Here is a 14,284-nt window from a genome sequence, read left to right as displayed (position 1 = left end):
CAAATCCAATCATCACGAGATAGATGAACTACAGGAGATGACATGTACAAGGATGAAACTATACAAGAATCTAGTCAATCTAATTCAGTATAAAGGAATAAAGATGATGTTAGCAAAATAAATTAAAAGAAGAAGAAAGGAGAAATTGTATGAGTTAAGAATAAGAGCTGAAGTTATTAACTGCTACTCCCAGGGTGAAGTATTGTTTCTGGGATTGGTCCAAAAAAGATTTTCGACGCAAGACCAATAAAAGAAAAATAGGCTCTACATTTTGTCTTTTGTCGAGAAAAAGAAAACGAAGGAGGAGAAGAAGGAGGAGAAGGGGGCTGAAGTTATTTAAGAAGTGGGTACAAGTTAAAAGTTTTAAAAAAATGGGTATAGATTAAATGGGGGCGACCAAATAGGGCGCCCCGTGCAATTTTTACTATCTTAGCTATTATTACAAGTATTTGCTTTATTTGTGTTATGTTACTAATCTTATTTATGACGGACCATTACTGTAATAATTTTTTAGGTAATGTATGCAACAATTACACTTAAATTTCAAACAAGATAGGATCGGCTATATGAATACTTAGTTAATGTGTTTTTCATTTAAATTCATGTTAGATCAACATTAAACAAAAATATAATTAAAAAAAAATTAGAAGTTCTCTATATTTATTACTGCCATAAGAATGTCTAATAGAGCTAAAAGGCATTAATTTCACCGATGATCACTAAACTTACTCTTTGTAACAAGGAAGTCACACTTTTTTGTTTGTTTTGTTGGTAATAGCAAATCACTAAATTGACTATTTGTATCAGAAAACTAGTTTTCATTAAGTTGTTTTGGTTTCGCTGCCTTCTCTATGCTTATGAAATAGCATCCATCTGAATTGGATCATATATATATGTAAACACTAACGATATATCTAAGTTAAAAAATATTTTGTGGTTTAGAAAGGAGAGAGTACAGTTTAAACTTTAAACTCTTCTCAGCCTCTCTCCTTGTGGTTGGAATTCAAAATGTGGTTATCCACTTTCCCAACCGTTTCAGTCCCTTCCCCTCTAACTCCGCGGGTAAGAGAAATTCTCTTCCGCAGCTCTTTTGGTTGCCAATAAAATGTTGATTTACGCCACTGAATTCTAGGGTTTTAAAATACCGCGCGTCTTTCACTTGCTTCACAAAATTTATTGCTGTTTTCGATTGATTTTGTGGAATATGGTGGTAGGATTTCAACTGGATAAGGTGTCAAGTGAAGAGAAATGTGAAGATCTCAAGAAATCTTAAATTTGCTATCAGTTGTTCGGGCGGGGATAAAGCTACTTCAATTGGATTTGATGTGCCGTTCCCGATGGACTACACTGAATTACTTCAACAAGTATGCTTCATTCCAGAAATCTTAGGAACATTTCACATGTGAAGGATGGTTAACTCAAATGCTAATAACTAATAGAAGGCCTACACACATATACGAGTTTTTGAAGCCGTTATTTCAAAGTCTTTGAGTTGAGTTCAAGTAACTGAAGATCGTTTAGTACACTGAAAATATAGGAGGATGAATTATGAACTTTTTTTTTTATAGTAAAAATAGATAACATACGGTGACGAGAATAAGGTGAATTAGTATAATGTGACTCCTTGGTAAAGTTACTACAAATGATTTTAATTCCATAGTAAATCTTAAGTAGATCCTATACCGATATCATTGGTTCTTCAGCTGCCTCAAGGCGTAAGTTGTTACGTTATCTGTTCGTGCCCATTACATGATATTTTTTTGTTCTTCCATATGTATGTTACCACCCTGATTTTTTACTATTTTAACTTTTCCTTTTCATGCATCCAATTTGGATAGTGCGTATCGTGTTGCTCATTGCATACTCAGTTTATTCACTTCACTTTCTTAAGTCTGTTCTGCTGTTGTTCAATCATAATTCCAAAACTTCACAACAGGCTAAAGAAGCATCTGAATTGGCATTGAAGGATAACAGGCAGCTGATGGTCAGTCAATTTTCCCTGTATGTCCTCAAGTGACAACACTTTAAAGAAAATATGGTATCCATACTTCCTCTGGACTTAAAGAGCAATAACTTTCTTGAACCAGGAAATTGAATTTCCAACTGCTGGACTGGGTTCTGTACCAGGTTATCCCTAATTGTCCTCCTTTTTTTGGTACTTTCTCTTGGTTTGGGCATGTGAAGATCGGTATAATCTACACTTCTCACTGATTTCCCATTCATGTCTGGTGAATTTACTCTGTTGTTTATCATTAGCAGGTGATGGTGAGGGTGGAACAGAAATGACTGGGAGTATGCAACTAATACGTGAGTTCTGTGATCTCTTGGTTATTCCAGAGAAAGCCACAAGGACCAGAATTGTAAGTCTCTGGATTTGATGAATTTTATAGTTTCACACCTTTATCAATCTTTATCTTTTCCAAATTATATATTGTGAGTCTCGAAAAACCTCTCTAGCTTACACTTAAAGAAAAATGTCAATGTCCTAAATTTCACACCTTTATCAATCTTTATCTTTTCCAAATTACATATTGTGAGTCTCCATCTCTCTAGCTGGTTATTGCTCTTTGCATTTGGTTTATTATACTTAAAGAAAAATGTCAATGCCCTATTTGAACACTATGTTTCCTTGGGGAAACCAATCACATGGCAATGGGTATATTTGGAGAATAAAGAATAAAAACCTTAACCGTAAAAGAAGTACTCAGAAAATTAGTGAGGGAAAACTGTTGCTTAATCATAAATTGTTGGAGTGTACTGCATAAGAGTATGAGCTTAACTCTCTGCTTTATACAAAATAAACCAAAATTTGGCCATTTGCAGAGTGCATCTCTCTTGTCTTCATGCATGAGTTTGGAGGTTGTTAATTATTGCTATCTCATTTCTTTCTATAGAAGCATCAATCTACCTTAATCTAACGTAAATTATGCCTATCCACGTGACCTTGATTTCTTGTTTCTCATGTAAGCTGTCATTACGACTAGGACAAGAAGCTGAAGATCTTTCTTAGTAATGTTACACAAATGGTGCTTCAGGATTCTTTTTCCTCTTAGTGTATTGCCCCGTAAGAGTTTCATCTTCTTAATCTTCAAAACAAGTGGTAATGCTCACAGTTTCCTCTTTTTTGTCCTCTTCTTTTGGTTCTTTGCAGTTGTATTCTCTTTGTTTTAGTTGAGACGATACTCAATCTACGCACGGCTTGCTGGTATAAACACTAATGTAGTACTAAGAACCCAAATTAGATTGTGTCCAATGTTATCTTTTTTTTCCTCAACTGATGCTACTAGGTTTCGTGGTCTTCAACTAGTGTAATTTCTACAGGATTACTACAAATCTTCATATAACCTATGACATGGATGCCAACCTTAGTGGTCTTGCTGAGGGACCTTAACTATGTAGTTGCTGCCTTTCTTCAAGAGTGGCTATATAGTTCTTGCCCTGGTTCTGTTTGTTGAAGTTTGCACTCTACATATTTGAAAAACTGATGCTCCTCTCTAAATCTTTTCAATCAGTAGTTGCTCACCGCTTTGCCTTTTTCTTCTTTTTTTCTCTTTTCCTAATTTACTTTCATGCCTGCTAGGAATCTTTCCTTCATGGTATGTCATCTGCTTCTCCGAAATTGGCTGCAAACTTGTAGTTTTTTCATATTTATAGTTCGTACATTTGTAAACCCCAAGTCAGCTAGACTTTAATTCTGGAGTTAGTTTTTGTTTTGTTTTGTTCTTTTGTTAATTTCTCCTCGTTCCTATTATGGTAGCAATTTTGTATTTTTGCGGCAATACTTCCCTGTTAATGTTTGTGATCACCTTTCCCATTAAGCTCTTTTACTCACCAGGTGCAATCTGTCAAACTTGCATTAAACCTTTCAGTTTTTCCCGGAGGCTAATGAGGTGAAATTTGCAAGACAATCAATTTTCGGAGGAGCATCTTTTAAGTTGGATTATTTGACAAAGCCTTCTTTTTTCGAGGATTTCGGTTTCACCGAAAAGGTCAAGATGGCTGACCGCGTCAAGCCAGAAGATGAACTCTTTATAGTTGCCTATCCATATTTTAATGTCAATGGTAACATCAACTCTTGCACCTTTGTGTATATCAAGTGATCGATTTAATAGAAATTTTATGATGACAGCATTTATTTCTGCAATATAGAGATGCTTGTCGTGGAAGGGCTATACAAAGCAGCTGTGTCGAACACTTCCAGGAAACTGATTATATTCAATGGAGAGCTTGATCGAATAAGATCTGGTTGTATCCTTCTTAGCACAAATTTTGATAGTTCTATCTGATTTCATATTCTTTTCCTGGTAACAAATATATTTATCCTAGTACTTGCTTTGCTTAAGATAACTCTTGTTTGAATTTAACAACTATTATTAGAAACTCACTCATACTTATACTCTTGAATTTGTAATATTCTTTCTTAATTCCGCTGAAAGAATAAAAGTAACTTGTTGAACCGGAAATAGGATGGACATTTTATTAAGTATTTTGTCGCTATTTTGAGTAAGATCTTAACAATTATTCCAAATTAAGGTATTGAATTTCATGCTATCTTTGACAAGAATAAGATTATCCGTCATTCTTCTATCCAAAGCTGGCTGCACTTTCCAAGACTCTTTTCCCTAAGATGGAGACAGTATATTATATTCACAACTTTAAAGGACGAAATGGAGGAGTCCTGTTTAGGTAATATCTTTACCAAAGCTTGGAACGAATGCTGAACTTAATGTTTCCACTATATGTTAGATTGCTTTGTTGTCACATGGGTTTTGCTTCTTTTCTTTGAAATCTTACTTTCTCCGTCTCTTGAAAAACAGGTGCTACCCTGGTCCTTGGAAAGTTTTGCGAAGAGTAGGGAATGCATACATCTGCCTGCATCAACAGGAATCAATGCCATCCTTGAAAGAAGTTGCTTTGGACATCCTTCCATCAGCATGATTCTCTGTGCTTCTACATTACATGGTAAGAATGTTCACTCTGCTATCTTTCTCCTGTAATTTGTGGGAATTTTTTTTCTTCATATTTGTGTTCTTTTGTGGCCTATGTTATTGCACAGTCAAATATTAAAGATTTAAGGGAATCTTACATAAATGTATCAAAAATAGACACTATTTACCAATGACTAGTCATTTTAGTCATGCTACCAAAAATAGTCAAAACAAAAGTAACAATGACGTACAACATTCAAAAAATATAGGCAAAAAAAGATTTTTTTTTCTATGGGCATTGTTGCGATTCGTTGAAAACACATATAAGATAATATACAGAATTTGAGGAAATTTGATGGTGAATTAGACTACTGTGGAGTAAAAATTCATTATCAATGATATAACAACAACAACAACAACATACCCAGTAAAATCCCACTACTGGAGTCTGGGGACATTATCAATGATATACAATATTAAAAAAAAATTAGTCAAAAAAGAATTTGTTTCAATGGGTATGGTTGGAATTCGATATTTAAGCAAGATTGGAGGTGATTTGGACTGGTTTGGTATCAAAATTCATAGTTAAAATCGAGTTTAAAAAATTCTTTTGCGGACACATGTATCAAACATGTATCACGCATGTATAACACACATAGGCATACATGGATATACATGTTATACACATTTGATACATATATGATGCATATGTGATACACAAATAATACACAGAGATGCACATATCATCTTTTTTCGAATTCATCTTCTACTTCGAATTTTCAATTCAAACCACCTCAAAACTCCACCAAATCATCCCAAAATTAAGACTCAAATTCCTTAAGATATACCCGATCTATTCCAGCAACACTCACTAAAAAAAAAGTAAATATTTGACATTTTTTTTGGCTACATATAGTTAATTGGCTAATCTTGGTAATATTTTATAAATTGACTAATTTTGGTAATAATTTACTTATGAGTGGACATAACCGGTAATTTCCCAAAAATTGAAACTTGAACTGAATACTGGTCTGTTGAGTTTTCTTTAATAGAAAAATACTGAAAACAAGAGCCTCGTTCAGAAGATTGCAATGTACTAATAATTATTTGCTAAATACAGGCACTACCCAAATCTTCTTGTTGTGTGCGTTCGTTATATGTTGCTAATAATCGGTTCGGGGGTTTGATATCAAACGGATAATATTTCATTAATTGTGTTTCCTTAAATGCCTTATTATACCGTGCAAACTGCAAAGTGTTATACTTTCTACATGTTCAGGATCTTGATTCTGCATACTACTTTTTATACGAATATTTGATTACAACATCATTGATAGTGGGTCAAAACCCATAATTAGTTAATCTCATTTTGCATCATTTCTTCTTTTTGTTTCGATGACTATCTAGTCCCACTGATTTAAGGGAGAAAGATGGGCAACCAGCCATTTCACCCTTTTCGCATTTAAAAAATCCCACGGAAAAGGAATAATGAGAATGGAAGAATGTCTGGTAGTGGTACTATATGAATAGGCTATATTGGGATTTGACAAGTCCAATACACAATTTAGTACACAAATAGTCAAAACGAAAGGATCGAAATATTATAATGAAAAGCAAGTCCAAGGATTATATTCAGAGAAAATGCATAAAGACCCCATTTAACTTGTCCCGGAAAATCATTTACACACCTAAACTTTACGGGTCCTAACACCCCACTATTGTTTAAAGAATTGTATTTATTTACTCCCTCCTAAGCCCTAGCCCAACTATAATAACTTGAGTGGGAAACACGCACTTTTATTATGAAGCCACGTAATTAAATTCTTCAGTAAATATACATAACAGCCTTCAAAACTCTCATTCACCCGTTAACCCCCTTAGTAAAAAATTCCCAAATTGAAGAACCCTAATGCCCCACCTTCAAAGATTCGATTTGCCTCACCAAAATCGAAGGGACCTGTTGCAAAATCCTTCGATTTCGTTGTTCCTTAGGGTTCCGTTTGTTCTCAATTGTTTCATTTGACGAGATGGTGGAAGACCCGTTCGAAGTTGAAGGTCTTTAAAGAATCAAGTTCAAACGTTATCTTTGTTTTAGTTTGGAGGTAAATACATCAACCCTAGCCTTTTCTATCATCCCTAAATGTTATCTCTGTTTTAGTTTGTTTAATATCATTCGTATCTAGGGTTTTGAACTTGCTTCAAATTTCTTCACTGTAATGTTTTCAATGTAAAATCGAGTAACAGAAATACAATTTTTAAGGTGTAATAATAACCAATTTTCAGCTTTTTCTTGTTGCATGTATTGTGACTTCTTTTGTCAGGGTCTAATAGTAACTATTAATCCTTAATTAGTTTATTTTCTACTATATTCAGGTATTTCAATGTCTTTTGTACTTGTTACACTAAGATTTTTTCATGGTGGAAAAATCTCCATGGATAAGTTACATTCCTTTTCAGTGGAGGATTATGTTGGTGGGATGATTACTGATTGTGTTGATGTCGATGTTGAATGTTCTCATATTTTGAGTTTTTGGGTTATATAAAAGAGTTTGGTTACAATAGTTCTTCTGCTGTTATTTATGTTAGACCACCTAATTGTCCTGGTTTGGTAGTAATTAAGGTTGATAGGGACCTTATGGGTATTTGTGAAGGGTTAAAAAGTGGGGATATTTTGGAGGTATATGTAGATCACATGGTTGATAAAGCTGTAGTTGTCCCCCCTCTATTAGATATGACAGCCAAGTGGGGGGTGATAGTAATGTTACTTTTGAGAAGGAATCTGGTCAAGATTTGGGGGGCTGTGAGGGTTTGAGAACCTCTGAAAAGGCATCCAATACTGCTGAAAATAATGCCAATAACAGTCTGCCTACAGCTATTACTACTGATGATAGTTCAAACTCCTCATCTGAATCAAACTCATCTGATTCTAGTAGCAGCACTGATAATAGCTCAGATTCAGAGCATGAGGAGTTGTTTGAAGAAGGAGAAGCTGATTATGGCAGTCATACACATGAGGAATACATGGCATTTAGAGCAGAAAGAAGGACTGTAGAGAGGAGGAAGAGAAAAGAAAGTGCTCCTGAACAAGAACATGTTAAACTAGGTAAGAGAGGGCCAGATGTGGGGTATGATGAATATGAATCTAGGAAGAAGAAGAGTTTAGAAGGTAAGATAGGTGGTAATGAGCCTTATTACCACTCAGATGAAGTTGCTAGTTTTGAGACAAATCCAGATGATGTTGATGATGAAGGTGAAGGGGAGATTCAACAGAAAGTTAAAGCTAGAAGAAGAAAGACTAAAAAAAGAGTAATCTTTGACATGACTTGCAAGAAAATAGTTTGGGAAACTGGACTTCCATTTGCAAGTGTGAGAAATAGCTGTAACTAAATATGCTGTTCAACAAAAGGTTTCTATAGAAAAGTATGTAAATGAACCTACAAGAGTGAGAGTTAAGTGCAAGAAGGCATCCTGTCCTTGGCTTCTAGTTGCTAGTTATGATTCTAGGATTAAGGATTTTGAAGTCAAGAACTACAATCCATTTCACAAATGTGACCCTACTAACAGAAACAAGCTATGTAATTCAAAGTTCTTGGCCAAAAGGTTCAATGAGAGGATAAAAAAACAACCTAACATTAGAATATTCAAGTTTCAGGAGTTGATTAGAAAGAAATTAGAATTATATGTTGGGAGGACAGTTTGTGAGAGGGCAAAAAATATTGTGTTGAATGAGATAATGGGTGATCATAAACTGGAGTATGGCAGAATATTAGATTATAGGGATGAGTTGCTTAGATCTAATCCAGGGAGTACATGTGTAGTGAAGCTTAGTGAAGAAATATCTGAAGGCGGGAAGAAAATGTTTGTTGGGTTCTACATTTGTTTTGATGCAATGAAGAAGTCATACATAGCTGGTTGTAGGTCATGCATTGGGTTGGATGGATGTTTTTTAAAATGGGTATGTAGAGGCCAACTACTTGTAGCAGTTTGCAAAGACGGAAATAATCAGATGCTTCCACTTGCTTGGGCTGTTGGTGAGATTGAAAATATCACACTTGGAGGTGGTTTTTCAACTATTTAAAAGGTGATCTTCAGCTTGGAGATGGTACAAATCTGACCATTATAATAGACATGCAAAAGGTAAGCACTTGTAGTTTATTGTTATTTTCCTACTGATGTTTCATTTAAAATTAACTACCATTGTTCATTTTGCAGGGGCTTGAGATTGCTATAACAGATCTATTTCCAAATTCTGAGCATAGGATGTGTGCAAGGCACATCCTAGCTAACTGGTCTAAGAAATGGAGGGGCATAGAGAGAAGGAACTACTTCTGGAGGTGTCAAAGGTCTACCTATGAGTGGGGTTGAAGAAAAATCTGGATGAAATGAAGAAATTGGGGAATAAGATAGTTGATGAACTGTTGTACTACAACATTGAAAGATGGAGCATGGTGCACACATTCTGCAAGTGTGATAGTGTTGACAATAATATGGCAGAATGTTTCAATGCTTGGATTTTGGCAGCAAGGCAAAAAAGACTATAATGACAATGCTTGAATAAATAAGGGTGAAGATAATAAACATAATAGGTCAGCTCAGGCAGTTTGAAAACACTTGGATTACTGACTTTTCACCAATGGCCATGAAAGTCTTGGAAGAGAACACAGAAAGGTCAATGAAATGTAACATTTTCTGGAATGGTGAGTTTGGATTTAATGTGAAGGAAGGATCAGGTGCAAGTGAAGTAAAGCATTTGGTGGACATCAACAGGCAAACATGCACCTACAGAGCTTGGATGTTAAAAGGCATACCATGTGCTCATGCAGTTGCTGCCCTGCATTATAAAAATCTGGAGCCTTTGAACTATATTTCTCACCAGTACAGTAATGCCACTTACATGAAAACATACAGTTACTTTCTTCAGCCTGTCATGGGATGTGGCCAGAGTCACAAAACCCAACTCTTATACCACCTCATGTCAAGAAGATGATTTCAGGGCCAAATAAGGTTAGAAGAAAAGAGCCAGGTGAAAATAAGATTGGAAAATTGTCCAAAAGTGGAGTGGAAATGACATGTAGCAATTGTCATAACAAGGGTCATAACAAGAGGAGGTGTCATAAAGCTGCTGGAAGTAATACTGTTGCTACTTCACCAAGTTCTCTGCCTGCAAGTGTTGGTAGTTCAAAGCCACCAAAGCAAAGTACTGGAAGAGGAAGGGGTACGCCAAAAAGGTTCTAAAGAAAAGGTGAAGTTCTTCCCTTTAATGTCTTATTTCTCTTTTTTAAATAATTACCAGATTCCTACTTTTGATTGGTTGATGTAGGATGTTGGTATTAACACTATTGTATGAACACAATATAACAGGCCAAGGATGGTTTGTATGGGAGTTTTACACACTCAAAGTGGCTTGAAAACTCAAAATGTAAGTTCTAACACAACCTCTCATATTTAGGTGAATTCATTGTCTGATTTTTTGTTGGATTTTAGTAGCCTAGAATGTCTTCTACAAAACTTTAAGAATGTGAGGTCTTCAACAGAAGTAATTGGAGATCTAGGCCATCAACCAACACGAGGTGTTAAATGGAAAGGTAAAGAAGCTATGACATCAAGGCATCTTGAATAATTGAGAGGCAAGAAACTCATTCAAACAAGGTCTAGGGCTACTAAGTTGAGCTAGGAAAGCACTACTGCATAACAACCCAATTGATCAAGATATTGTTTTGTTGATGAATGTTTGCAATAAACTGCATTATGCTAAAATTTTAAGCAGCTATAGACTGCAATTCTGTATTATGATAAGGATTTTTAGGTAGCTATATTTTGTTATCTTATGGTGTCTGTTTTGCTGCTGCTACAATGACAACAAACAGATGTTTTGTTATCTCATTTTGTGACTATTTTATTAAGTCTGTTTCTTTTATGTCAATGAGACCAAATATTTGTTTCAATACAGTTTATGCAACTGCCATATTAAGTCTTTTGTGTGTCTATTGTTGATTGCCAAGTTCTGGGCATACAACGAAACAAACAGAACACACCTACAATACAACACAATGTAAAAACAACGCTTCATTAGAAACAACAATTGATAAGTAACAACTACATACATATTGAGATGACAAAACTACAAAATATTGAGATGACAAAACTACAAAAGGCTTACATTCAAATGAAAGTTCCATTGCAAACATACAAATAATACCTACAAGCAACAACTACATACATATTGAGATGAAAAAACTAGATTCAAAATGGCAACCTCATTGCATCTTCTTTCAATGACATTCCTGGACTACAAGCAACAAGTATAATACACATCCCCAATATAATGAACCAAAGTACGTTTTCCCTAGCCTTGGACTTAGCCAATTTACTCTTTCACATCTTTTCATTCTCTTTCATCTTCTCCATATCAACTTGCAATTTCACCAATTGAGCCTCAATCTTCTTCATCTTGTCCCCTTCTATGGTGTTTTCAACCTTTAAAGTTGCCCTCGGCTTGGAAAGATTTTCAAAGCCTTCTAATGCATTCTCAATTTCACTCGTTTTGTCAAGCATTTTTGGAATAAAAAATTTGGACCTAGGATCAATTTCGGAATCCTTCCAAACCCAAAAATCACAAGATCGTGGACCCTAAGAGGAATAACAAAAGAAAATTAATCAATGATAATTTTTCACAACTCAATTATTGAAAGAATGTTCACTATCATTTACCCAATAGTATTGACAAACCCAATATCTTCATCCTGAGTTCCGAGGGGTCCAAACTGTTAACAAAGGCAGCACATAGCCATGGTTGCATCGAATTTCTCCACTTGACTCATTTTCTTCCTCTTCCGTGCAAAGCCTTGTCAAATTCAAGCCTTTTGAAGGCATTGCAACCAGTACAACACAAATAGACAATATCAAAGTCAGATAATTTGCATTTGCTTTCAAAGATCAGATAATTAGATTTTAGGAAAAGGCATAACAATAATAAAAGAAAGAAATTAGGGTTCTTAAGAAGGAGAAAGATTAACCTTTGCCTTCAAGATTAAAACTTAAAAGGGCAATTTGATGGAATTTTGGCAGAAATTAGAAGAAGAAGAAGAAGAAGAAGAAGAAGAAGAAGAAATTAGGGTTCTTCAATTGGGTTTGGTAAAATATTAGGGAAGAAGGGATTTTACCTTTGGTTGGGGGTTATATTACAGTTAAAAAAGTTCTTTTTTTTTGGTGTTTTCAACAATTAAAAGAGAGAAGGACGCGCTCAATTCGGTTGTCTAAGACGCGCAGCTGGCAGGGCTTAGGAGGGAGTAAATAAAAATAATTCTTTAAACAATAGTGGGGTGTTAGGACACTCGTAAAGCTTAGGTGTGTAAATGTGTCACGACCCATACACCGCTCCGGTCGTTATGGCGCCTCTCGTGAAGACAAGGCCAGCCAACCAATACATTTCGCCTTTTCAGAATAGTTAAATATTAATAAACAGTTTTAGCATAATTAAATAATCACAGTCTAAACAAAGATTTCTTTATTAAGTGCGGAATACAACCCAAACACAGCTCAAACCGGGGTGTCACAAGTCATGAGCATCAATAAGAGTGTAATTACAACTACAAGGTCTAAAAATATACTGAACAGGAATAGTGAACAACAGAGAGAGAAGCAGTGCTGCGAACGGTGGCAGTCACCTCGCTAAACTCCTATAGCTCCGCCTCCAATCAGCCAAAACCCGCTACCGGGTGAATCAATACCTGCATCTGCACACGAGGTGCAGGGAGTAATGTGAGTACTCCAACCCAGTAAGTAATAAGAGTAAATAAAGACTGAGCAGTAGGAAATAATAAATCCACATTTACGCTAGGCACAATAAACACAACAGGCTTTCAAATCATAATACGAGTCAATCTTCCCTTTTAAAATCTAGCTTTTAGAAAAAAAATCATTTTGAAATACTTCCAATAGTTTCGGTAGGGGTTCAACACCATTTAAAATAATAATAGAGATTTAATCAATGATCGGCCCCTCGGGAAAAGCATAGTTTGTAAAACAGCCCCTCGACAAAACAGTAATCATAAGCGCTTCATAACTTGAAGATCTCAGTGGAAATAACCAATGCCAAATCCATGATTAATTTTTGAACATCTCATAACCCCAGTTTAAGTAAAGTTGTTTTAAAACATTTATTCATCTTTCCGACAGAGGCTCAATATAAAGATGAGTGAAAGCAACTCGGAGTCAACAAATCCTTCGCCGAATCAACACATCCTTTGCCGACAGCAACTCGGAGTCAACAAAACCATATCGAGGCCGGACACATATCCATATAGGCCTACCAATGGACCACACATCATCTCTAGTTACCCCCAACCGATAAATAATCCTTCGAAGGTTCACAATGACCGAATCATAGCACATACTAACATCTGACTAACTTACAATCTCCAAGTACATAAGGCACATGAATTACCATATCTGATCCCAATTCCGCCACTCGCATACATAACTCACCTCTAGACTCAATCTTTCCATGGGATTTACTCTAAGAATTCTTCTGTGCTGCCAAGCAACTCGAACATCAGCAGCCGATCCGACAAGAAGTACTGCAATACTACCGAGGTACCATCAACTTAATCACATTGCCTCTTCTTGGAACATACACCCTCACCAAATCACCTCAGTCGGCATTACCATTTCCTCAATCATCTGAAGATCATTTCTCAAATCATCTGAAATTGCCCGTGCTGCCTAAGAATCTATGACCTTCCATTCCAATCTGAACATTGACCTTACGCATGCAATTCTCAATCTTACACAACATACCGCATAAATCGTACCACTCTAGGAATAACCGTGAGAACTTCATATCCCTTCTGAGCCACAAACATCTATGTACTCACAAGTCAAGAACTTTCCATGTCATTACCATGCTGATCCAGTCTACTATCAAGCTACTCAATCTATCTAAATTTACTTCTGATTCATCTTTAACTTGACATTCCCTCTTGTTGTAGCACCACAATTCCTCAACCCAGGTTTACCACACGAGGCCCATGCATAAATCCACACTGTCTAAGACCCATAAGCCGCTGAGTACTCTCTTATATTCCCCAAAAGCACCACATTCCAAAACACCTTACTCTAAAGAACTTCATGCGTATCTAAACGCGTTACCTTTATCTTCCTGATACTAATACATAGAATCCCATAATTAACATAGAAATACCACAAGTCTTGAACTCTTCCAATGAAACTCGGTTTCTAACCACATATACGACTTTGAGATACCCAATTGCTACATGAAGCATCTTGAACACATTAGAACCATTTTCGAGAGTCATTCACTCTATTCATACTGCACTTAGCCCGATCAACAGAAC

At 35.8% G+C, this 14,284-nt stretch overlaps 2 protein-coding genes across 4 annotated transcripts; both read left to right on the top strand.

Annotated features, from left to right (window-relative positions):
- The first annotated feature begins 918 nt into the window (after positions 1–918).
- Positions 919–7,224, top strand: LOC109217894. 3 transcript variants are annotated; one of them, XM_019382186.1, is made up of 10 exons: positions 921–1,062; positions 1,215–1,364; positions 1,937–1,984; positions 2,088–2,127; positions 2,260–2,360; positions 3,870–4,062; positions 4,150–4,248; positions 4,569–4,686; positions 4,818–4,962; positions 6,049–7,224. In XM_019382186.1, exons 1-9 carry the CDS (start codon positions 1,009–1,011, stop codon positions 4,936–4,938), a joined length of 924 nt encoding a protein of 307 aa, XP_019237731.1. In that variant the 5' UTR covers positions 921–1,008; the 3' UTR covers positions 4,939–4,962; positions 6,049–7,224. The 3 variants fall into 3 exon arrangements, with proteins under 3 accessions (XP_019237732.1, XP_019237731.1, XP_019237730.1); XM_019382187.1 differs by lacking the exon at positions 6,049–7,224 and having other exon boundaries at positions 919–1,062; positions 4,534–4,686; positions 4,818–4,940; XM_019382185.1 differs by lacking the exon at positions 6,049–7,224 and having other exon boundaries at positions 4,818–5,119.
- A 2,337-nt stretch (positions 7,225–9,561) lies between these two features.
- LOC109217893 lies at positions 9,562–10,163 on the top strand. The gene is made up of 2 exons (XM_019382184.1): positions 9,562–9,808; positions 9,850–10,163. The coding sequence occupies exons 1-2, from the start codon at positions 9,562–9,564 to the stop codon at positions 10,161–10,163; spliced, it is 561 nt and encodes a 186-aa protein (XP_019237729.1).
- The last annotated feature ends 4,121 nt before the right edge of the window (positions 10,164–14,284 follow it).

This window comes from Nicotiana attenuata, unplaced genomic scaffold (assembly GCF_001879085.1).
Source record: "Nicotiana attenuata strain UT unplaced genomic scaffold, NIATTr2, whole genome shotgun sequence".
Taxonomy (NCBI): Eukaryota; Viridiplantae; Streptophyta; class Magnoliopsida; order Solanales; family Solanaceae; genus Nicotiana; species Nicotiana attenuata.
The sequence above is the reverse complement of the archived record's forward strand: the minus strand, read 5'-3'. Positions and strand labels throughout refer to the sequence as shown.

Bases quoted from the DNA above. Each gene is read 5' to 3' on its own strand.
- LOC109217894 (XM_019382186.1), top strand. From the start codon at position 1,009: ATGTGGTTATCCACTTTCCCAACCGTTTCAGTCCCTTCCCCTCTAACT. The intron at 1,063-1,214 runs GTAAGAGAAATT...ATATGGTGGTAG, and splicing joins CTTCCCCTCTAACTCCGCGG to GATTTCAACTGGATAAGGTG. The intron at 2,361-3,869 runs GTAAGTCTCTGG...TAAACCTTTCAG, and splicing joins AAGCCACAAGGACCAGAATT to TTTTTCCCGGAGGCTAATGA.
- LOC109217893 (XM_019382184.1), top strand. From the start codon at position 9,562: ATGGCCATGAAAGTCTTGGAAGAGAACACAGAAAGGTCAATGAAATGT. The intron at 9,809-9,849 runs GTAATGCCACTT...TACTTTCTTCAG, and splicing joins CTATATTTCTCACCAGTACA to CCTGTCATGGGATGTGGCCA.